General features: G+C 28.0%; 1 protein-coding gene across 2 annotated transcripts in view; it reads right to left on the bottom strand.

The window, feature by feature from the left end:
- LOC107452560 (protein-lysine N-trimethyltransferase SMYD5) overlaps positions 1-24,841 on the bottom strand; it is a 126,377-nt gene that overhangs the window by 64,261 nt on the left and 37,275 nt on the right. For both annotated transcript variants that reach the window (XM_043050579.2, XM_016069052.4), the window contains exons 3-6: positions 16,884-17,005; positions 10,665-10,734; positions 3,463-3,561; positions 606-668 (exon numbers count right to left, since the gene is read on the bottom strand). In XM_043050579.2, the coding sequence (XP_042906513.1) occupies positions 606-668; positions 3,463-3,561; positions 10,665-10,734; positions 16,884-17,005 (354 nt within the window). The remainder of the gene's footprint in view (positions 1-605; positions 669-3,462; positions 3,562-10,664; positions 10,735-16,883; positions 17,006-24,841) is intronic.

Here is a 24,841-nt window from a genome sequence, read left to right as displayed (position 1 = left end):
AAAATCTTTAGTTACAGGGTACAAAAATTTTAATATTTTAAAATGCCGAAAAACAAAATTTGAAAAAAAAATCAGTTGAATAGCTCTCAAACAATTTAAATTTAACATATACCACTTTTTAAAATGGGATAACTCAGAAACTAAACAATTGATTTTTCTCAAATTTTGTATTTTGTCATATAAAATTGCTTTTAAAATGATGCAAAAACCTTGTACCTCACAATTAATATTTTTTGACTATTATTAAATAAATAATTGAAATGTAATAAATAATTATTAAAAATTATTTTTAAATGAAATTAATATTTGGTTAAACAAATTCCATAACTGCCTGGAAATATTTTTCGACTTGCTAAAAAGTTCTCAAGACATGGCAAAATTCACTAAAAATGAAATTATCTAAGTGATAATAATAAGAGGTCGGAAATTTGACAGCTAGCCAGCTTAAGCTATTGGAACTATATTTTATGGATTGTGGCTACTCTTTATTTTTGTTCAATTGTAGTGGATTTGTAGTAACTTTCTAAACATTATCAAAGGTAAAATATGTAAGAGTAAATAAATATATATTTTTGTGCCAATGAGTTTTAATTAAAAAATTCGACCTGTAGTAAATCTTCATCTTGCAATCCTTTAATCATAAGTTGTCTCAAATGTTCAATCTGATTCTGTACAAAAAAAAAAAGATAGGTACATTTCAAGAAAGAAATGAAGTTGCTATCAGTGAGTTATTATTTCATGTTATGAGATAAAAATTTAATAAAAAATAAATATTTACCAGTTTAAAATAAATCATAGAAAATAGTAATAATATTATTAAAACATTATTTTAGATAAATCCATGAGGCAATTTCTGTTCAGGACCAAATCTAGGTAATAATGCTATTTATATAAATTTACACTACACATTTTGACGAATGCACATAAAGCACTACATATAAAGACAAATTCCACCAAGAAAGTTGAAAGTAATTTTCCCCAATTTAATCTCGAAAGAAAGAGTAAATAACAACCTATACAGGCTTTGGGTTGCTTTGTTGCTTGTGTCAGTGATGAAATACAGCTCAATGAACAGAAATGACATAGAAATCAATTAAAAAAAAATTACAAATATTTATAGAGTTACACATAAAATGTTATGAGTCAAATTCAAGATTCATCATGTATCTGGCAGAATTTTAATGGATGACAATATAAACAATGATGAAAAGTTTTTTGCTCAGTGTCAAGTCAAATAAAAATTTTAATGCCTAGACCAAGAAGAAAACGTTTATTGCCTGGGTGCAGATAAGATGGATAACCTTGATTTATAAGTACAGTACAGAACCCGTTATCCAGAATTCAGAAAACCGGAAAACCAAAAAAGCGGAACGAACTTCGATAAATTTTCCCGCCGTTTTTTTTCCTCATAAAATTTTAGGATTTTTCTTTCTTTTTTGAAAGATGTTTACTTTACAGTCATTTTGGAAATAATCATTAGTGTATTACTTCCTCGTTTTTTCTTCCTTTTAAGATTATTACCAAATATTTTTTTAGATGGGTTTAACAATAAAAAAAACGGCTTTTTGTAGCGATTCAGAAAACTGGAAAAATCAGTTATCCGGAATGGATATGGTCCCGATCGTTCCGGATAATCGGTTCCCTACTGTAGTAACATTTTTCAATATTGACAGTTGAACTTGTTTATTGTGAGACATGATTTAAGAAGATCCTGGGTAAAAAGAAAATACTTTTTAAAAAATAGTGGGTTTAACGTTACTCAACAACTGCTAAGCCAAAACATAACCTCATAATTTTTATTTTGTTAAGCTATTTTGGGTGGATAGAGCATTTAAAATATTTGCATCTGTGAATGACAATTTTCAGCTCCCTCACTGCATGAAATATTTTATAAAAATTAACATTCCAGAAACCTGAACAGAGATTTCCTTTCAGGCATTTTATGTTAAGATTAACTTACTTGCTATTATTAAATTGTTTACGGCAATGTTTCGTACTTGTAAACTGAAGAATTTCTGGTAATAAAATTTGAAATAGAAAGATTTGGATAAGATGTGGATCAAGATACTTTGTTTTCAAAAAGAGTAATAATTTTTTGTTTGTCCTTATGAAACTTACATGTAATTTAAATAATAGATTTTTAACTTTTTCAGTTTACTCTAACAAGCGAACAAGTTTAATGCAGCCTTTACTAAATCATTAATTTTTGTCAGCATTTTGTTTCTTCCTTAATTTGAAAGCTGTAATGTGTATACTCTTTCTACCTAATTTTTAACAAGGATTTCAAAAATATATATTAAATTGGTCACAATGAAATATTCTGCATACACTTTATATTGAGTTCTAAAACTATGCTTATTGTTATTTCGTAGCTAAAAAGTATTTCAAACAATTATTCAATAAATTTATTAATTAATACAGCAGATTTCATAAAAAATCAAAACCTCCATAAAATTGCAAAAACTCTTTTTTAATTTTGCACAAATCAACAGTACACTATTTAGGAAAATTTAATAGTATTTTTTAGAAAAAGCTGATTCACATTTCTACTGAACTGAAAAATACAGGAATAAAATTATCCATTGCTCTTTCTCAAAAAGGGGTGTTTTTTGTTTGTTGGCTCAATAAGCTTTATTTTCATCCAATTGGGTTCCTCCACCCTCAAGATAGCCGAAGGGACATTTAAATATCTAACATTAAATGAAAGTCTATATAAGATTAAAGATATTTTTTACGAACATAAGAGATTTTTATATTCAGAGGTTAGGTTCAAAATGACATAGCTACTGAGATATTCATAGTGGAAAATCCACAAGGCTGTACAATGCTTGTCATAAAACAAAATCTCTATCCCACTACTGATATATTTAAGGGTTTGTACTAATTCAATGTCCATTGTATACAAATTATATTAAAAAAACTAAGAAATAAACCTTGTTAGTTAAAATATTTTCATTCAATAATTGGTCATTTTATTAAAAATATTTTCAAAAAATTCAACACTTAACAGAAATTATATTAAAACTGCTATTAAAGTTTTAAGTAAATTAGACAAAAATGAATAACTTATAAAAGTACAATAAAAAGAAACTGCCTTAGGGAAATCAATCAATCTTATATCAATCACACATGTGGAAAGTTTCTCATAATTTGTTTTTTAAATATATTTAAAAGAAATTACAATTGCTCAAAAATATTAAAATAAATAAGACATATTTTTATAACTTAGAGCTATAAAATAAAATAAAAATGATGCATAAATAAATTAATAAAAATTTTCGCTATTTAAAAAAAATAAATTATAAACACTTTGCTAAAGTACTTTCATAGAAATATATTTCTTCACGTTTTTAAGGGCAGACCAATTAAATAATCCAGGCAAATACACCAAAATGATTAAAAAAAACAAAACAGATTGGTTTTCTAGAATTCAGCATTAAATGCTTATTCTTTAGAACATACCTGAAAATGACGTCCAAGAAGCTTATGAGCAATATCACCATTACGAGTTTTATGACAGAACTGAGAAAATAAATGTGCAGCCCCAGCTTTATCTTTTGCCTAGAAATATAAATACTTCATAAAATAAATTATGTAAATTAGATATACGTACATATAAGAACAATCTTTTGCATACGGTTAGATAGATTAATCTGTCCACTTTATTAATATTTCTATAACAGTAGCTTTAATTGAACATTTAGGTTCCCTCCTTCCCAATTAAACAAGCTCAACCACTAAAAATTTTTCAGTTTTTTAAAATATATCTGGAAATTTTTTTTTCTTCTTGAGAATGGTTAGAATATTATTTTTGAATTTATAACAAATTAAAAAGTACAAGAAGTACTCATATCAAGATGTCTGTTAATTGTGAGAGGAATTGCGAACCAATCACTGGCTATTCTTTATTATTAATGATATCAACAATGATTAATGACTATGATGACAACCATGACCATGATTGATGATTTACTGTTGAAAGAAAAAAAAATTATTCAGATTTTGTCCAAATATATGCTTATGTATACACGGTTTCAAAGGTGGGCAGAAAGCATGTTCCTTTTTGGATAAAATAGGAAGGATATATATAGAGAGAGAGAGTTCAAAATCAACAGTGGTCCATTGGCCTAAAATTTGACTCGGACCAAAGTGATTATTAATGGTCCATTAGATCAAAAATCTATGTAAAAGGATGGTATGCAGTATTTTTGGTTTTTAGTTTTGGTCTGTGTTATATATATGGGTCATTCTCACAAAAACTCATTTTTCAGTTCATAAAATCCCAAAAAAGTAAAGTGAATAAAAAACTCTGAAACTTTTTATATGAATAGAAATATGTAATGGCATTATAAAGAAAATATATATCCCTTAAATTACACTTAATATTTAAATAAATAAATTAATTTCACAATTTAAAAAGTGAGGGAATGACACTAATAGTGTGGGAATGATATTTTATTTTAATACATGTTTTTTTCTAAGTTTTCTCTACTTCTACCTCAAGTTTGAATATGATAATATACTAAGTATATCTAATATTTATTATAATTTAGTTTTATACATTTAATAGTTTTTACAGGTTTAAAAAATAAAATTGGCTGACACGATTGTCACATGGAATGGGTGGTAGAATTCTTCTTTTGATGTCTGTTTTTGTGTATTTATGTATGTCTTTTAGATAGGGCCATTTGTATTTTCCTCCATTTGTGGGAACCATTACATCAATTGTTAAATTTTTTGAATGTAAGATCTTTACTTCTCCAGGGTATAAAATTTTTTCATACTCAACTAGCACCCGATCTCCCATTTTGGTCTCTAATAAAAGGTCTCCAAGGAGTACTTGGAACTACTTAAATTTCCGAATTAGTCCTTAGAAACTCCTTCGGTTATTGTGTTGCATAGATGAACGTACTAAGTCAGCTGATGAATTTGCTGTCCAAGCAGGGGAATGAAATGATATGACTCAGCAGTCAAAATCTAATAGTTTAAGAAAAACTTTCAAAGAAAAAAAATTGAATTGCAAGAGTTAGAAGAAAAAAATAACAGCAAATAATTTTAATTTTACATGTTACAAGCAAATTTAATTAATGATTTACTGTTTTTTTCTCTTTGCATAAAATGCCTTAGATTTTATGTATTCAAATTTAAAAATATAAGATTGGTAGGTTTTTATGTTAATCTTTAACATCTGTACTATGTACTTTAACAAGATTTATTAAAATATTTGAAGCTGGAAAACATATTTATGTGTGAAAGTGATAACTTATTTTTCTTAATGAAGCTTGACGAAGTCAAAATTTATTTCAAAAGGGCTAGAAAAAAATATCTTATGCAAAATATACATTTTTGAAAGATCTGTATAGTTACAGCTTTTTGATTTAAAAAAAAAACTGCCTGGTTATCTTTTACGAAAAGTTTTTAAATTTTGGACTCCTTGGATTTCTTCTTCTGATCTCTGTTTGAACCCTGCCTATTTTGTAAGTTCCCAAATTATAATGTTCTCACAAAATTGATGCATCACATGCAAAACACAAAAGAGAGCGAAAATTCAATATGTTATTCCTTGAACTGTATGCAACTTGATGAACTTTCATAGTGCCAGTGAATGGTTATATTTCTCCCTCAATTAATTCATCACATTTTCTTTTGTCTTCATTTGTAACTTCAAATAAAGTTACTGAGCAATTTTCTTTTAATACAGAAACAAGTGTTTCGTAATTATGCACATCTTTTCCTTCTGTCACTCTCCGATCTGCTGTTTTTTTCATAACAGCTCCAATTCCGTCGGAAGCTCCTTTTCCATGTCCGGATTCATTATAGTTCCAAGTAAAGTTTAGAATACCAGGAGTAAGCTGTTTTAAGTGTTGGGATATCAGATGAAACATTTTTCTGTTTCTATATTGGGCTGATGGCCCATCACTTAGCATATGAACATGTTTTACTTCACTTGTACTCAAAATCCACTTAAAAATTGGTTTGAGATGAGCCCATATTGCTGTTGCATCATGTCGAAGTGAGGGACTTATTGTAGCAAAAGAGTTGGAAACTACTTTATTGCCTTCTTTTTTGTAATAAACTCCTGTATGTATAATTAATTACCTGTTGCCTACCACTTCCAAAATGCACTGACTGAATCTCTTCACTATATTTGCAACTATAATTTTCGCTAAAATCAATGTGTACTAGTATTGAATCTGTTGATAATTGTTTTTTCAGTTCATTCATAGTTTTATACTGATGAACTATATTTGTAATATGGACCATATATTTCGGTAAGTTGCCCTCTAGCTCATTAATTAAATTGGATGTACTAACTTTATATTCTATCTTAATTGGTTTATTAGAAATCTTTTCTTGATTTTTAACAATACATCTATTTTTTTCTAATACCCACTTTTTGTACTTGATTACTACCTTATCATTAAACTCTTTATAAAATGGCATTTTATCATTACAATTAGGACATTTTCTGAACAAACAATTTTCACAGCTGGAATCACAAGTTATTGCTTTTATTAAACACGCTGATGATTTATATTCAGTAATATTAATCTCATAAAGTTTTGAGATAATCATTTCCATATTAGCATGTACTATACATTTACATGTATCTCTATCGTTAATTGTTGGTTGCTTTACCCAAAATGGACGCATTCGACAAAAAGTAGGATAACTGATTCGACGATTTGGGTTTTCACTTAAATATTTTTTATGTAGATTTCTTAGTATATCAAGAAGCACTCTCTTTTGCTTCTTTATCTTTTTTCTTGTGATGCATTCCTTTTTACCTGAACACAATCTGGATACATCATCAGATTAAAAAAAAGCAACAAAGCTTTCTGAGGTTTCATAAGATATGTAATTTTTATTAAATTTTGATTTTACCGATTCTTTATGTTTTCTATATTTCAGAAATCGCTTTGAAAAGCACAATGCTCTGTACTTTTTCAGAATTTCTCCACTTAAAAGTTTATGAAATAACTTTTTTTCTCTGTGAGTCTTTGCTAAAGTTTTAAAATTAGTTCCTACTTGCAAACATAGTGCTTCACTAAAAACCTACTGCTGGTGATACTCTTTCCTTGCCCAGATGTTTATTTACGCGACTTCTTGGTGTCATTCTGTTTTGGTCTTGATTCTTAATTCTATATAATTGCTTTTTGTAACGTTCAGCTCGAGTTTTTTCAACAGATACTTCATGTTCAAGTTTATTTATCTGTTTTTTCAAATTTGCTCTATTTCTTGCACGTAACTTTATAAATCTAACTTTTCTTGAACTTAGATTATTATGCTCAGAAATTCTTAATGTGTTTTGTTCACTGGAAGGTCCCGGAACATTGTTATTCAATGAAGGCACATTCACATTTATACTGGATTCTGTTAGAGCTTGTTTTCTCAATCTGTAGTTACAGGAGTTTTTCTTCCATTGTTTCCTTTTCACCCTTAAATTAGGACTAGTCATTTGGGAGGCAGATTTCACTTGTCCTTTTCCCCTTTTTTTCAGGTATTTAATTCGTTCTTTCTGTTTTAAAATTAAAGAGGAATCTGGATTTGACTTCATTCGTTCTCTTCTTTTTCGATCATATTTTTTTTTCTTTAAACGAGCTTCTTCTTTAGTCTTTCCCATAGTTAAGCTATCTGGAAAATAGATTCTAATATTTCTTAGATTTTTCTTAAAACAGGCATTCTTATTTATTAAAATGCCTAAACTAATTAATTCAAGATCATAATTATATTATAACTGCTGTCTTGTTTCATACTATGCAGAATTCACAAATAAATTTAAATTTGGCATTTAAATAAAGTTCATCAAATTATAAAATTAATATTGTAAGTAATAATGTATTGTAAGTAATAATGTATTGAAAGAAATATTTTATTGTAAGTAATAATGTATTGTAAGAAATATTGTATTGTAAGCTATAACATATAATTTGAATAGAAATTAATCAGGTTAATTAATTTTTTCATTCAAAAATATTTTTAGGAATATGACTTCAGGTAATATTATATTTTAAATAAAGTTAAATTAGACTTAATACAATATATTCCGTAATTTTTAATTCTATTTTTATTGAAAAATGAAAAACCAAGAGCAAACAAAAAAAAATTAACAATATACTCATCCTGAATCATTCCCTCACTTTAGCATCATTCCCTCACTTTATACATTAGTGATAGAATGAAAAATTTAATAAAATTTAAAAATTCCAGTTAGGCCTAATTGCTTTCTGAAATCAATCACATACAGTTATATTCATACAAGAAAGCAAAATATAATTATCAACTTTCTCGATGAAGTTGTATTCTATTTTATTTTAAAAAACGACATGAGGGAATGACAAATGTAAAATTTTTTACCTGGTTTGATTCATTCAAATTTATTCCACAGCAAAGTTTCTTTAAGTTGAAGATGGAAACATACTGCAATTTTGTTCTATGATGCCAGTTATTAACTGCTAAAGTTTTTATTAAAATATTTTAATTCTAAGAAGATTGCAGACGATTAAAACATTGTTGTGAGGGAATGATGCGAAACGCTAGAGACAAAGTTTAAAATAGTGCTGTGGTAATATTTTTATCAGAAATTGAATTTAAAATTTATTTTCTGAATTCTATATTTCACTATTCTGAAATAAAAAACACAAATTTGTAAATTTATTTTTTTATTTTAGAAACAATTTTCTTCTTCATTTAAATCAACAGTGGGGACAAGTGAGGGAATGACATATTGGTATATTTTAATTACCTAAAATAAATAAAAAATAAAAATTGATAATTTTATTCTTATTCTTTAGTTAGCCTGTATTCTGAAAGACACTTTCCCTGAATTTTTTTTGGTCATAAGTTGTAAAACAAACATAAAATATACTGGGGACATGAAAATGACTGTTTTTGTGAGAATGACCCATATATATATGGGCGAATCTCAGGAATCATTAACCTATATGTCTTCAAACTTTTCTTATAAATATATAACATAATAAGAGAAAATTAATTCGAATAAAATTACAGGAATAACTATGCATTACTAACTTTAAGATATGTACAGTTTTGATCGCGAGTAACTTGCTTTTGGCTTTCATTTCTTACTTCAATGACAACTTTTCATGAGTGTCGCTTAGAGTGTTTAACATACTTTTTATTTTTATTTTTCAATATGTATTCTGTTAAAACTGAAAATCACTAAAAACATAATTTAGTAGCTCAGCTATACTATCATATTTTCTTGAATGATATTTTTTGTGAATATTGACGTTTGCAAACACTTAAAGTTTGTCTCCAAATTTTGGCACGTCAAACCGTAACCAGCGAAAATTGAAAAAAAAAGGTATACAATCCAATTCTGCGAGTTTTATGTTAGTGATATTCCAAAAGCTTATTTAAATTAAAGTAGAACAAACTTGTATCATTATTATAGATAAATATTTATATTTGCAGTAATTATAAATTAATTGAATTTATCACAAACTGTCATTCGGTGAGGTAACAGTAATGATGTCAAGACCATAACTAGACGCAGATCTAAAAAGTAAATGTCAAAATCAATCAAAATTTTGATCACACGTTTGTCATTGCCTAATTTATTATCTGTGTTGTGTGCATTGCATTGCGTTGCATCTGAGTAAAATTTTCGATCTATTCCCTAGGTTGTAAAGACCGTAACCCTGTCAAACCGTAACCTCAGGATTAATTAATTGAATTTAACATATCAGAAATTACTTTTTTCCCTATGTTTTACTAACTGAAGATATTTTTTGACTGAAAATAATTAAAGTAAGCCTTTTTATACATTTTATAACAATTTAACTTAACATTAAAATTTTTCAATTCATTTATGATATTTTTGATGAAAAATAAAGGGTAAATATGGAAAATTCAAAAATTTTAATTTTTTTTGTTTATACTTATAAAGGCATCAAAATTTTCGATGTTCACAATTATTTTCTGACATTTTATACATTTTCAAACAATTCTGGAGGTGTAAAAAGAGTGTGCCTATTATTTTTTTTTTATCAAAAGTTAAAGGTTCTAGAGATCTGCCCATATATATATATATATATATATATATATAGTAGAATAATGCAAACCTTGAAACGTGGAGCTTCAAGTGGAATTTTGTGTTTTACCTATTATCTCACTTATCTTTAAACTTACATACTAAATATGGCAATATTTAATTGGAACAGATTAATCTTAAAATGCTTTATAAAAATTTTTTAGAAACAAATACTTAAAAACACAACATATGCACTCAAGTATTTATTATTTACAGAAAAATTTTTTAACTTTTTGCAGCATTAGAATACAACAAACAAATTGATCAATTTTGATTTGCTTAGCCTTTGAAATTATAACCTCTTCGCAAATAATGTAATAAGTTTATAATTCTTGCTTAGTTATAAAAATTTCTCAACTGCAAAAATTATTGTTTACACCCAAAAAACTAGTGTGGTTTATGGAGAACTCGGCCTATAGAATTGCCTTATATAGATCTTCTACTGCATATATATAAACACACTCACCACTATATGATAAGGACATTTCTAAATAGATATTTTTAATACAGATAAATTCTTGTAACAAAAATATAATGTTTATTATTCACCACACATATCACATTGCGCTGATAATAACTATGTTTTTAAAACAAGTACTTGTCTTACTTGTTTAACAGTTGCAATCATTCTTGCTATGAGCATAATACTTGCAGTTTCAGGTGGATAGTGCATTTCTCTACAAAAATGAACAAAATTAAAAACATAGTACACCAAAAATTACATTATCATAAAACTTTTCTTTAATTTGAAATAAAATACTTTTGATATTTTCTCACGATAGCAGAATGACCACAAATATTCAGAAATTTTTTTTCCCTGATTTTCCAAATTGATTTTATCAAATTTTCCTGATTTTTGCACCTGGTGGCACAAATCTTCTTTTTATTTTCATTAATTATGCCTCATTCTGAAACATGAAAAAGCATTACAAAATATTTATATGTGCCAGTAGAGTTAAACTAAAGAAATTGTTACGAGAGATAATTTTTTTAGAAAAAACATTTGCTCAACATAAATGATTCATTTTCTTGATCTAATTCCTCTGATCTGTAGCCACGCTGTTTGAATTTTAAATTATACTGTTATAGATTAGGTCAAACAACATTTGTTTTTCATTCAAATACAAACTTCAATGTTATTAGCTGCAAAGAAAAAACTAGAAATTTTGCAATTTTAAAAAACAAATATTCTAACAATTAAGTTAAAAAAATAAACCAATTCAAATTTTAGAAGTAGTAAAATTTGTATTTGCTTTAACATTTATTCCAAGTAACATTTCTATCTTCGCTTTTTCGTTTTATTTTACGTTTTGCTGAAGTTCTTGAAAAAACAATTGGAATTCAAAAAACATATTTTAATTTTTCAGAAATTAGGAATAAAAAGTTTTGTGATCAAAAATATTTCACAGAATCGAGGGTCACCAAAAATGTATCCAGTAAGAAGAGTTTTGTCTATCAATAACATAGCAAACATGTAAGGAATTCAAATTTTTTGTAACATCACAAAAATTTAGGTTATTGAAGTTTGCGATATCATGGTTTGACTCTATATGTATGTTATGACAAAAATAATAAAGAGTAAAAGACATAAAAACCCTTAACCACTGCAGATAATATTAGCACTTCTAAGTAAAAAAAATTAACTTTGACTTGAATTGTGTTACTCTGGTTCTGTCTAAATACAAAAATGCAAATTGAAATACACTTGACAAAATTATTTTTTGTTTCTGTGAGGTGACTTAAAATTGATTTATAGTGAAGATATTGCTAAAATATTTGGCAAAGTCCAAAAACATTTTCAACAATCTAAATACTAGACAATGGAGTTGTGTGGTCTATATTAATTTAATATTTTAGCACAGAAAATTATGGGTATTAATACATAGTTTTCCATAAATGGCAGTAAATTTCTTAATTTTTTTTTTTTAAAAAAAGAACGTAACATCTTTCTAGAAGAGAGGTGCACATCCTTTTTGAGTGAAGGGCCACAGGCACACCAGATTGACCAACCAAAGGCAGCATGCCAAATTATTTAGACAGACAAGTTGACAGTAATTGTAGATAGTAATTGTTATCTAAACATCATTGTTCTCTTTTTATCAGTCAACTTTTTAACATGTTTGCATAAAATTAAATACTTTTAAATGATTAAAATTAGAAACTGTATAACTGATTACTTAGATAATAAAACAGAATCAATTTATCAGGGAAAAAAATACAGATAAATTAAAATAATTAAAAACTAGGGGAAAATTCAAGCTTTTTTTATCACATTACATAACAGCAAAGTCCATTTAAACATAAATTTTAGCATTAAAATATTAGTTCATAGAATTGAATTTAAAATTTTTCTCTAGTAATTAAAATAAATGCAAGTTGAATACTTTGATTTAGAGAAAGTTTATAGGGAGAAAAATGATTAAAATTAAAACAAAACCCTTTCAGCTAAAAATAAGATTCAACATTTAGTAAGGAATATACTTCAACTTTAAAAAATTTATTTTAAAATAAATTAAAAGAGGCAGGGGCTGAGAGAGGAAAAAAAAAAAGAAAGAAAGAAAACATTAATTTTGAAGGAACTATTTTCTTTAATAATAAAAACTATTAAGATATTTGTTTACAACTCTTTATGACCAATACTTTTTTAACACTACACTTACTATTTATAAGTAATACACATATATATTAACAATAAATTGAAATTTACATTACTTTATAATACTTCCCTTGATTACATTTTTTTACAGTTAAAATTTAATAATATACGAAATCATTTCCAAGCATATGACCATAAATTATATAAAATGGTCCACATAGGTAGAAAATGGTTTAAAAAATTTCTTAATTGTTCTCCTGCAATTTGAAACATTTCCGAATATTGTGATAATTTTATCTACTTGATTATGTGGGAGCTATATCAGGCCATTAAATGAAAATTTATTGATTTTGTTTGGGAAACAGTCTTTTGACAAAAGTTATTGTTGTGGGCAGTATTAAATTTAGGGCAAATAATTTAATCATTTTGTCCCAGATGGTGCTCTTCCTTTCTTGAATTGAAAATCGAGTGAATACAAATACTGATGCATTATTTTTTAATGGCTTAAGTACAATTGCCAGGTGTGATTTTTAAAACGTGTGCACATGAATTGAGATATGTGGTTTTAAAAGATTTAAGATTTTCTTGATCAACAATATCAAAGTTTCGTTTTCAAACTCAATAATTTAAAAAATAATTTTAAATATACGCAGAAATGAAACAATAGAGCCAAAAATAATTGGATGACTAGTAATATCTTGATTTTAATTTGAAGAAAGGAAAAACTATTAAAAAAAAAACTAGAAAATATCCATGGGATATTATTATACAACACTATAGTTTCTGAGCTTAAGAACTTAATTAAAACAGCAAAATCAGAATACTTCAAAAACAAATTTTTGAATTGTGATTCAAATGAACAAAAATGGGATCTTGTAAATATTATTGGTAATCAGAGCAAATCACCTACTTTACCTGATATTTTAAACGACTATGAATCTTCTGATCAATTTAATAAATCATTTGCAGATGCTATCAGTCCCTCAAACCCAAATTCAAACAGTTTTCAAATCTATATTTCACCAAGTTTAACCTCGTTTATTTTCTTAGAATTGAATGATTGTGATGTACTTTACTTCATAAAGTCTCTTTCTAATAGAAACTCCTTTGACTATGATGGTATTAATGTAAAATTAATTAAACTATTTGCTCTCAGAAATGTAAATTTTATAACTAATTTCGTCAATACCTCAATCAAGTCATCCATTTTTCCAACTTCTTTAGAAAGAGCAACCATAACTCCTATTTTTAAAACCGGCGATAAAAATTGCTTATCAAACTATAGATCAATTTCAATATTACCTGTTTTTTCCAAAATCATTGAAAAAGCTCTAACTGATAAAATGTACAATTATTTACAACATACAAATTTTTCCTCTAAAAATCAATATGGATTTATTAAAGGCAAAAGTACAGAAAAAGCTCTTTTGGAATTCTCAAAATTTATTCATAATAGTATTGCTGAAAATAAGATAACAGTAGCTATATTTCTTGATATATCAAAAGCTTTTGATAATGTCAATCACAATCTTTTAATAAAAAAATTAGAATTTGCTGGTTTCAGAGGAATTATTTTAAATTGGTTTATTTCATATCTTTCAAACAGAGAACATAGAGTTAAAATCTGAAGTAATTTTAGTAATTATATTTTTCAAACCCTGGTGTTCCTCAAGGATCTATTCTAGGACCCTTATTGTTTATTATATTCATCAATGACTTTTGTCAACTCAAACTTTTTGGTAAGATAATAACATATGCTGATGACTCCGTAATTTTGCATTCTTGCACTGATTTAAATCAACTAATTTTTCAAATTGAATCTGATTTACACGTAATTTCAAAATGGTTTACAGTAAATGATTTAAATTTAAATAAAACTAAATATATTTATTTCAGTTTAAGAAAATCAGAATTTAACTTAAATTTAAAATTTCACTGTCTCTCCTGTAAAAGTACTAATGAAAATTGTCAATGCTACATTCTACAATCTGTAAATAATATCAAATATTTAGGACTATATATCGATTCTAATTTGAAATGAAAAACACATATTAACAATTTAGTTAAAAAATTGCGTTTTGTTTTAGTTAAATTTTATCATCTTAAGAATAAAATTCATTTTAATTTTGTAAAAGCACTCTATTACTCCTGGTTTTATTCTTTAATTAATTATGGCGCAATAATATATGGTAGCGAATATGAAACTAATTTACTTCCTTTAATCTCAGTTCAGAATAAATGCTTCAAGATTATTAATTCTCTAAATATAAATAATTCAAGTATTACTACTACCAATATATATACAAGAATTAACCTATTACCATTTCGCCATAATGTATTTTTTCGTATTTTACTTTATTTACACAACAATAAATTAATATGCAAATTAAAAACTAATGCATCTGAAAGGAGACCAACTGAAATACATGAGATTCCCCACTTTACAAAAGAAATTTCACGAAAACAGTTTTTTTACTTAGCACCTAAATTATATAATAAATTACCATTTCAGTTGCAAAATATCCAAACATATTCTTCTTTTAAGCGTGCTTTATTTCAATTTGTGATGAACATTGACGATTTAGTTTCCTATTTTACACTTTAAAGGATGCATTTGATTTTTTATACCAGTCTTGTGCCAATCCAAATGAATTTCTTATGTTACCTTTGTTTTTTTTTAATATGGTTTCATGTATTTTTTTTTTTAATTTCTATTTTAAATTTATTGTATTACCTTTCTTTGTTGCCTGGACAGGATTTTCCTCTTGGTGATGAATATATATTCTTTGTATTTATGTGTTTGTTTTTGTTCCCAATAAAGTTCTGTTTGTTAAAAAAAAAAACATGTGAACATGAATTGCAGTCCATGATTTTCTAATTGGGAGAAAAGTAACAACATATAATTTTTTAAAAGCTAAAATATGAAAAGCAATTTGTGATTTTAAATATTATGAATACGAATCATGATAGATGTTTCTTATGTCTCATTAATGTTAATACAAAATGCGATTTTTAGATCATGTGAATATGGATTATGATGTGACTTTTAAATTGTGAGAAGAATCCAAAAATATGATTTTTAAAACGCGTAAAATACGAATCACGATATGTGATTTTTAACTGTTACAACGAAAAAGAATAGGTTCAGTATGCGTTGTTAAACTTGCACATGTTCATGGGGGTAAAGAAATATGCATATGTATTGAATTATTTTTCTGCAGTACTTAATATAAATTTACACATATTGTTTTTTTATTCTCTCTTGGAAGGTGTCGATTTTATGAAGATACATATTTACTTTTTAAGTTACAAAAAAAAATGTAAAACAGAATCGAATTTCACGAGTTGTAATATTGTGCTAAAATATCAGGATATTCAAAATGCAGTAAATATTGGGATTTTCAAAACTATGCAAAAATCCGTAGCGCTAACAATTGAAACAAAAGCAATCGAAAAACTACATTGATTGAGATTGGATGCATCAAAAAATTAAATTTTAATTTTTAAAAATTAAAATTTTTTTTCTCATTTTGTTCAGGTTGGTGCAGCGGGTTGCAGGTTGTGCACCCCTATTCCATAATATCTAGAAATTATTTCAAATACCCAAGGAAGCAGAATTTTTTCCTTAAATTAATGATACAATGTCCCTTTTAATAATACAATGCCTCCAACTTAAATGCATCTTTATCCATAATTCTCATAAAAATGCATATTTTTATGTGTCTGAGAATTTTAGAGTTGTAAAAATACGAGTAAAATGCAATATTAAACATTAATTTTTTTAAAATCAAGAATTCATTCATTCATTTAAGTAAAAAAAAAAATGATATTTTTTTCTTGAAAGAATCATTCTTGACATGAAGAACTTTGTGAAAGGATGATCATTTTTGAAGTTTAGAGCTTTTTGAAAGTTCCATTGAAAATGTTTAGAATTTTATGGAAGCTCTTTTTTTAAGGCATAAAGTACAGTAATAAATAAATAAATGCTCAACATACTTGGAAGTGGGCACAAGCCTGAGTAAAACAGAATTTTTAGCACAACTTAATTGTTTCTTCAGAAGAGACTTTCTAAATTTTTATATTACAATGAAATATTAATTGCTCAGATAAAAAAATGATGAGTTCAAGTAATTACAATAAAATAAATTTTCACAATCAAATGATACAATTTTATAATTGAAATATTAACTTCAACAGACTTGACAAAATTTTTGTAATTTTTTTTTTTACCTCCAAGCATTTTGAAGTTGATCCAAAGGATGCTGAGTATTACCAAGGTAAGATGATGTACATAGTACTTGATGATATTGCTCCCAAGCTTGTTCTCTGCAGTGAACATTGCAATAACTAACCTTCACAATAAAAAAATAAACATTATATATTTTTTCTAAAGCAAAAAACAATATAAATAAAGCACAAAAGGTAAAGAAAGTGCTTTGTTCACTTCTTTTCCTGAATTAAACATTTACATATGCACATTATGCTTTTTAATTCTATAGTGGAAAGTCGCGTACCCGGAATCGGCGGGACTTCCGGAAGTCCGGATATTAGATTTTTCCATATAATAGATCCCCAAGGTAAACAAAGCTTAAAACGATCTGAATCAAGAGGCAAAAAATAAATAAACATTATTTTTCGGGCAATAATGTTTTAGTATTACAATGTTATCTAATCAATCAAAAACAAAATATTAGAAAAAAAATAATTATTGCTTAAAATATAGAAAACAAAAAAAAAATTGACAATTTTGAAAATATTAAATGCTCTCTCCGGCATTTTGAACTAGAACAATTCAAGCAAGAAGGGGAAACTCCCGTCATTCATTAAGGTGGGTAGGTGGAAGAGAAAAATTTATTTCCTCCTTATTTTTCATTCAAGTTGAGGACGGGGAAGTGACAAATTCTTATTTTCTCTCCCATCATTGGCTATCAATCAAGCATAAAGGTGCGTCATGCTGATTGGGTTCTCTTTATTTTTTTCTTGTGTGACTGAAAGTGACTTCCCCTCCCCTCGTTTGCTGTGTTTACATTTAACTGCATTAACATTACATTATTAAATAAAAAGGTTCCAGGAAATGCCTCTTTTACTAGCCAGCTGCATAGGAAAAAAAGGGGGAGGGGACTCAGTTGTGCTCTTTTGAAAACAAATCTTCCTCCTTTCCTGCATTCCAGAGGAGGAGCGCCACTAAGGGTCACTGGGCAGTCTTGGTAGACCTTCTCTTCCCCTTTCTGTTGATTTATGGGTTCAATGCATAAATCACTAGAAGCTAGAAAAGGAAAAAACATGTCAAAAGACCTCTTTTTTTAAGAGAGGGGAAGATGAATAGATGTTTGTTTATTTTGATTGTTAAAGAGTGTCCGGGAAATCGACCCTTCCGAAAAAGGGACATCCAGATATGGGACGTTACGCTGTATTAACAACCCATATAGCACTTACCTTCCGAAACCATTCCCTAGGACCACCAAAATGCGCGGATAAATAGGGGAACGCCGAGGGAAATTCCATTCTAACATTCCTACGGATAACGATACGAAGGAAGTCCTTCAGAAACATCGCCTACGGATATTCCCCCACCGGTCATCCGTTAGAAATCTATCCAATGAATTTTCCTCCCTTGTTATTCCATAGGAGCATCATAATTGGTCTCATTTTTGCCCATGCGCTCTCGTACACTCACTCCGCACTTACGATTACTGGATGCTACGCTACTTATTTGAAGTGAGTTTGAGTTTCAATTGTTCAACATTGCTGGAGTTTCATGAGCAAATAAGTAAATATTAATTCTTACCTTTTTAATATGATGAGATAAATTTTTAAATTCTTTGTAAAAACAGCAACGTCTTTTAATTAAACATATTGAGAAATTGCTGTTTATATGCGTTACTGAAAATACACGAACATGTTTCATTGCTCAATCACTAAGCCTACTAACTGTGATTCTGAAGTAAAGAAACGTTTATAAATAAGTTTTCTTAGATGATCCTATTATGGTAGGTAGTAACTTATATTAAATTTGGTTTTTCTGATAATTTCTGGCTAAAATTTCCATCAAATGATTTAAATCTGCCACAAGTGCACTTAAATACTTTACACCTGAAGTTCTTATAGAAATAATAAAATTATTCTGAGAACTATAATTGGCTAAGTATTCTAATGAAAAATATTTTTAAATATCTCTAAGTATTGTTTAAGTTTAGTTGTTTTGTTTTAAGCATCATTTGTTAATTCAGTTGTTTTGTTTTAAGTATTGTTTTTTTTAAAGTATAATTTTGATCAACTTAATGAATTCTTTAAATGAAATAATATGAAACATACTCCAAAACTTATGAAAACTAAGCTTGCTATTTATAGATTGAATCCAAATAAGTTAAATGTATTCAACTGTTTTTAATATCAATTTCAGAAATATATAAACTTTTTGCTTCTTTATATCAGAACCTACCATTATTCTTCCCGGTAGCGCTTCGCGCTGTCGTGCCACAGTTCCCTGGTTCGATCCTCGGGCCGGGCAGGGTTGACTCAGCCTTTCATCCCTTCAGTGGGTCGATAAATGAGTACCAAGCATGCTTGGGAACTAAACACTGGGGGTTCCGCGTTCGGCAGACCACCTGACCGGAACATCTGCTTCTGCACCCCAGAGCCCAAGGTCAAGAAAACTGAGATGGGCACAGTAGGCCTTGGCCCTCTATGGGCTGTCGCGCCACTGAGTTTAGTTTAGTTACCATTATTCTTCCACTATTCCCAAAATAATAAATTCTTATCTATAGAGAGAGGGTTTAAAATTTATATTATCCTGATACAAATTCTTTCTTGAATATGCATATTAATGTTCATTCAAACATAAATTGAAATTTTATTTTTGTGATTATAAGCCTTATTAGGAGAAATTTTATCTTGTGTAAGATATATGTAATATGAGTATAATTATAAGTAGAATTATTATGCTAGTTGAACTTTAACTGTTCTATAATTTTTATAAGTATGAAATTATAGGCAAAATTTAAAAAATTTTAAAAAAATGTTATTTTAAAAATAATAATTTTTTTTTTCTTTATCAAAATTAAGCGACTGGCCATTTCACTTGCTATGCAACATCTTGTTGTTGCTGCGGAATCTAGATTTTTGATTATTTTACTTTAATAGATATATTTTCCAGAGTAATTATTTCTATTTTTTTGTTTTTGAATTGAAAAATGTTTTTAAAGAAGTGCAAACTTTACACTTTTAAATGTAAACTTAAATAAAAAAGAAAATTTTTAATATTTCTGTGGTAGAGCATACTTTAAGTTTCGGTTTAAATAAAATGTCGTATGTGTTAAAATTAATGGTTATTTGAAATATCTGTTTTATTTCATTAAAATATTTTTCCCTGTATGACTGACTCACAATGTACATTATTGTTTTTTTTAGATACTTATGAAAAAGGTCATCAGTTATTGGTTAGAGCAGAATATTAGTCAGATATTGAGAACAGTACTGATGCAGAAAACAGGTCTAAAAGAAAAAGGAAAGAATATGACGAGAAAGAAATCCGCTACATTAGTAGGCATGCTCTACCAAAGCAGCCTTTGAAAGAACAATGTATAAATAGTGTCGAAAAGTTGAGTATCAAAAAGTTCAGCCACGATGTAGATGTTCAACCACAGCCACATTCAAGTACCTATAAATTATTCTATATTAGTTTTCAACTGAATAATTGTTCATAATATTTCTTTAGAGCAAATATAATAAATTAAGTGGAGTACCAGGGCTTTAGCCAGAATTGTTTTTCGGGGGGTGATGCAAATATATATGTATTCATTATTGTGTTGATTAATAATAATTTATGATATAAAAAAATATGTATTTGTAACATGTATAATGCATGGAGAATTTATACAACAAGATTAAAAGTAGTGATCGAAAAATTTTAAAAATTGCTTTTTAAAAAATTAATTGCTTCAATTCTAATCAGATTATAATTCATCCTTCTGCAAAGTTTAACATAAAAATTTACATTATATTAATACAAAATTATGCATTAAATAAAAATAAGGAAATTTTTAAGAAAAATAATTGTTATTAACCAATAACGCTGAATTATTACAAAATAAAGTTTATTTAAATGCTTAATCTATTAATATTGATATTTGCTATAAATTTGAAGAACTTGCCGTTTTTTTTTTTTTTGCTTTTTCACCTTTTGAATATAAATAACATTCTTCAGTGTGACTTTAAGATTTGTAGATCAGTACAGCACTTCGAGTAAAAAAAAATTTCTCTCTATAATATAAAAGGATAATGGCAAACAGCTAGCCAATAAGAATATTCCTTTTGTATGACATCATGGATGTTTGAATGTAAAACCTTTTTCATTCAAGATACATAAGTATGCATGTAAAATTAGTAGAAACTGGAGTTATGGTTATTGTTATTGATGTTTTTAAGTTCTTAAAATGTCGTGGTTGCACACTTGCTTTTAAATTTCAAGAAATTAAAATGCAAATAATAGCAGAAATTTTGGAGCAAACTTATGATTATATTGGCCAGTTTATTAATCAGAGCAATTTTTGGATAGATGTCATGTTGTTTTACAAATTCTTGTTTAAAAATTAAAATTGTAGGTGATAAAACTGAGGACGAAAAGCAGATAATCAGTAGCATTGTTAATTAAAAAAAGTTCTTTAAGTTTTTTTTTCTCTTCCCAAATTTCATAATTTTTTTTACCTCTTTTGTATGTGTGTAAAGTAAATAATAGCTAATGTTTGTTTAATTTGACCATTGTTTTGCAAGTTTCCAGTCTACCATTTAAGGTCTTATAAATGATATGCAAATTTATATGGGTTGATAAAAATGGGTTTGGATTATATTTTGATTTATTTATTTAATGAAAGCATTACACATGCTGCCAACGTCAAAGGATTTATTAATTTAGCAGCAAAACAAGCTCAGGTCGCAAAGTGATCTGGAGAGAACTGCGTATCTGTTTTGGGGTTGGTAAGCGTTTGCGAGCAGGGGCAGGGGTTCCTAGTAAAATTAAACAATGAATTGGTTTAAAGGCTATATAATCTTCTCTTATTTTAGTATTGACTGGAAATATATTGTGTGGTATTCAGGGGTGATTGTGAGGCCAAGTCAAAATTCCAGAAAATTTCTTGAGTTAAAAAAAAAATTTTAAAATGAAAAATTAGAAAAAAATTTAAACAAGGTTTTTTTTTCCTTTTTTTCAATATTTCTTAGTTTACTTAAAAGAGTTTTAAAATTTTACACATACCTATACCATTTACACATATCTATGATGACCTGGAGAAGTAATTAAAATTTACAAATATGTCTTTCCTTCTTGAGTTTATGATTATAACAAATATTTACTGATAAAAAATGAATATTAATCATGAATATAAGCTTATCAAGTATATCTCTGACTCTCCCTTACAAACAAATAAAATAAACTGTGTTTTTGAGTTCCACCTTTGAAAATTTGATTTCCGGAAACTTCTGTGATCAATGATTTTTTTAAACGTCTTGACCTTCGATCTCCGGAAACTTCCAGATCACTGTTAGCGAAAAGCCCAGAAATCCGGATTTTTTCCGGAGCACAATCAGCCCTGGGTATTGCTATTCATGAAACAAAAAAAAATATTTTTGTTTAAAAAAAGATAAGTTACATAATTTATATTCAGCAAAATTTGTTTATTAGGATAAAATACATTTCTCACGTGGAATATTTGAAATTTTCATTTTAGGTTTGCAGTCTAAAAAATATGCGAGCTAACCACGTCAAAATTCATGCTGGTACCAGCAACAAAAATATGCTAGTTTTTGCTATGTATTGCGAGGTCTGCTAGATTTTCATGCTAGCATATGCTTTTTAATGCTTGCCAGCATCTCATGCTAGATAACTAGCATACATCGTACTAGCATAAGCTATGTACAAGCATCTCATGCTTATTAGCTGTTTAAGCTGGCTCCCTAGCATGGTAAGGTAGGTACCATAGCAAGCTACTATATGCTTTTTTATGCTTGCCAGCATCACATGCTAGATACCTAGCATACATCGTCCTAGCATGATAAGCTATGTACAAGCATCTCATGCTTATTAGCTGTTTAAGCTGGCTCCCTAGCATGGTAAGGTAGGTACCATAGCAAGCTATTATATGCTTTTTTATGCTTGCCAGCATCACATGCCAGATACCTAGCATACATCGTACTAGCATGATAAGCTATGTACAAGCATCTCATGCTTATAAGCTGTTTAAGCTGGCTCCCAAGCATGGAGAGGTCCTTAACAAGCTATTATATGCTTTTTTTTGCTTGCCAGCATCACATGCCAGATACCTAGCATTCATCGTAATAGCATGATAAGCTATGTGCAAGCATCTCATGCTTATTAGCTGTTTAAGCTGACTCCCAAGCATGGAAAGGTAGATATACCTTAACAATCTATTACATGCTTTTTCATATTTGCCAGCTTAATATGCTCTACAGACAGCTTAAGCGAAAATAGCATTTTTTATTTTTATCAAATCCTTAGACCTTGTTATATTTATTTAAAGCAGGTCCCTAGAACTTATTTAAATTTTATTATGAAGATTATAAAATTGTTATTATGGAGAGTAAATAAATATAAAATTTGTAAAATGTAAGAATAAAAAATGCAAAACAGTTTGCTTCTTCATAAGGTCTCTTCCAGATGGTTATGTGTTAAAAGTAAAAACCTAACAGACTTTATCTTTAGTTGGAAAAAGCGGTAAAAACTGTTCCACCTTGTTGTTATCATTCCAAAAATATTGTTTGTGTATTTATTAAGTCTCATATAAGGCAAAATTCATGCATGCTCATCAAAATTCAGACTGGTACCAGCAACAAAAATATGCCGATTTCAAACTCATGCTGGAACAGCAAAAATTCCTAGCAACGGATGGTAGAATTCTCTTGCTGGAATAGCAAAAATTCCTAGCAACCGATGGTAGAATTCTCATGCTGGAATAGCAGAGAAAACTAGCAAGTGATGGTCGTGATTGTTGCTAGACTAGCAAGATATTCCAGCAACACAAGCTGGTATCTGTATGCTAGACAAGCAAATAAAGTGTACCAATACATACCATGACATGCTAGTAATTTTGCTGGTACCAGCAAATATTTTTGCTAGATCATGCTGGTTTTTTTTCTTTCTTTTTTTGCTGGTATATTGCACTTCAAGCTTGTCTAGCAAATAAATAGCAAAACTTTTAACCTGAATCTAACTTTAATACAAGTTCATTATCGCTGAAGTACATAACATATTTAAATTTGCTTCATTTAGAAATATTTTTGGGATTGCATTCAAATTAAATATTGCATTCGTTATAATTTAACCAAAACATATTATTAACAAGGTTTTATGGAAACATGAGGATGTTTAAGAACATAATAATGATATGGAATTTTTTTAAAAAATTAATTTAGGTTTTCTAACCGAAATAGCCAGCATTTTCATATATTTGAGAAATTCTAACAGAGATTTAAATCAATCAGCAAAATATATAGCTTGACATTTATAGCCAAATGAATCTCTTAGGCAGCAACAGAACAAGACCCCTGACTTTTTACATTACATAGAATATCACGTTAAAAAATATTTAGTCAATATTGCAGAAAAATATATTCCCTTAAAATTTTTTCATTCAAATTTATGTCTGACTTTCATTTGAAGTGATGTTTCTGAATTGAATAGCAAAAGTTCTTAGCAACCGATGGTAGAATTCTCGTGCTGGAATAACGAAAATTCCTAGCAACCGATGGTTGAATTCTCTTGCTGGAATAGCAAAAATTCCTAGCAACCGATGGTAGAATTTTCATGCTGGAATAGCACAGAAAACTAGCAAGTGATGGTCGTGATTGTTGCTAGACTAGCAAGATATTCCAGCAACACAAGCTGGTATCTGTATGCTAGACAAGCAAATAACGCCTGCCAATACATACCATGACATGCTAGTAATTTTGCTGGTACCAGCAAATATTTTTGCTAGATCATGCTGGTTTTTTTTTTGCTGGTATATTGCATTTCAAGTTTGTCTAAAAAAATTTTTAACCTGAATCTAGCTTTAATACTAGCTCATTATCGCTGGTATACATAATGTATTTAAATTTGCTTCATTTAGAAATATTTTTAATTAAATATTGCATTCGCTATAATGTAACCAAAACATATTATTAACAAGGTTTTC

This window comes from Parasteatoda tepidariorum, chromosome X1, assembly GCF_043381705.1.
Source record: "Parasteatoda tepidariorum isolate YZ-2023 chromosome X1, CAS_Ptep_4.0, whole genome shotgun sequence".
Classification (NCBI taxonomy): Eukaryota; Metazoa; Arthropoda; class Arachnida; order Araneae; family Theridiidae; genus Parasteatoda; species Parasteatoda tepidariorum.
This window is presented reverse-complemented; position numbering and strand designations above follow the sequence as displayed.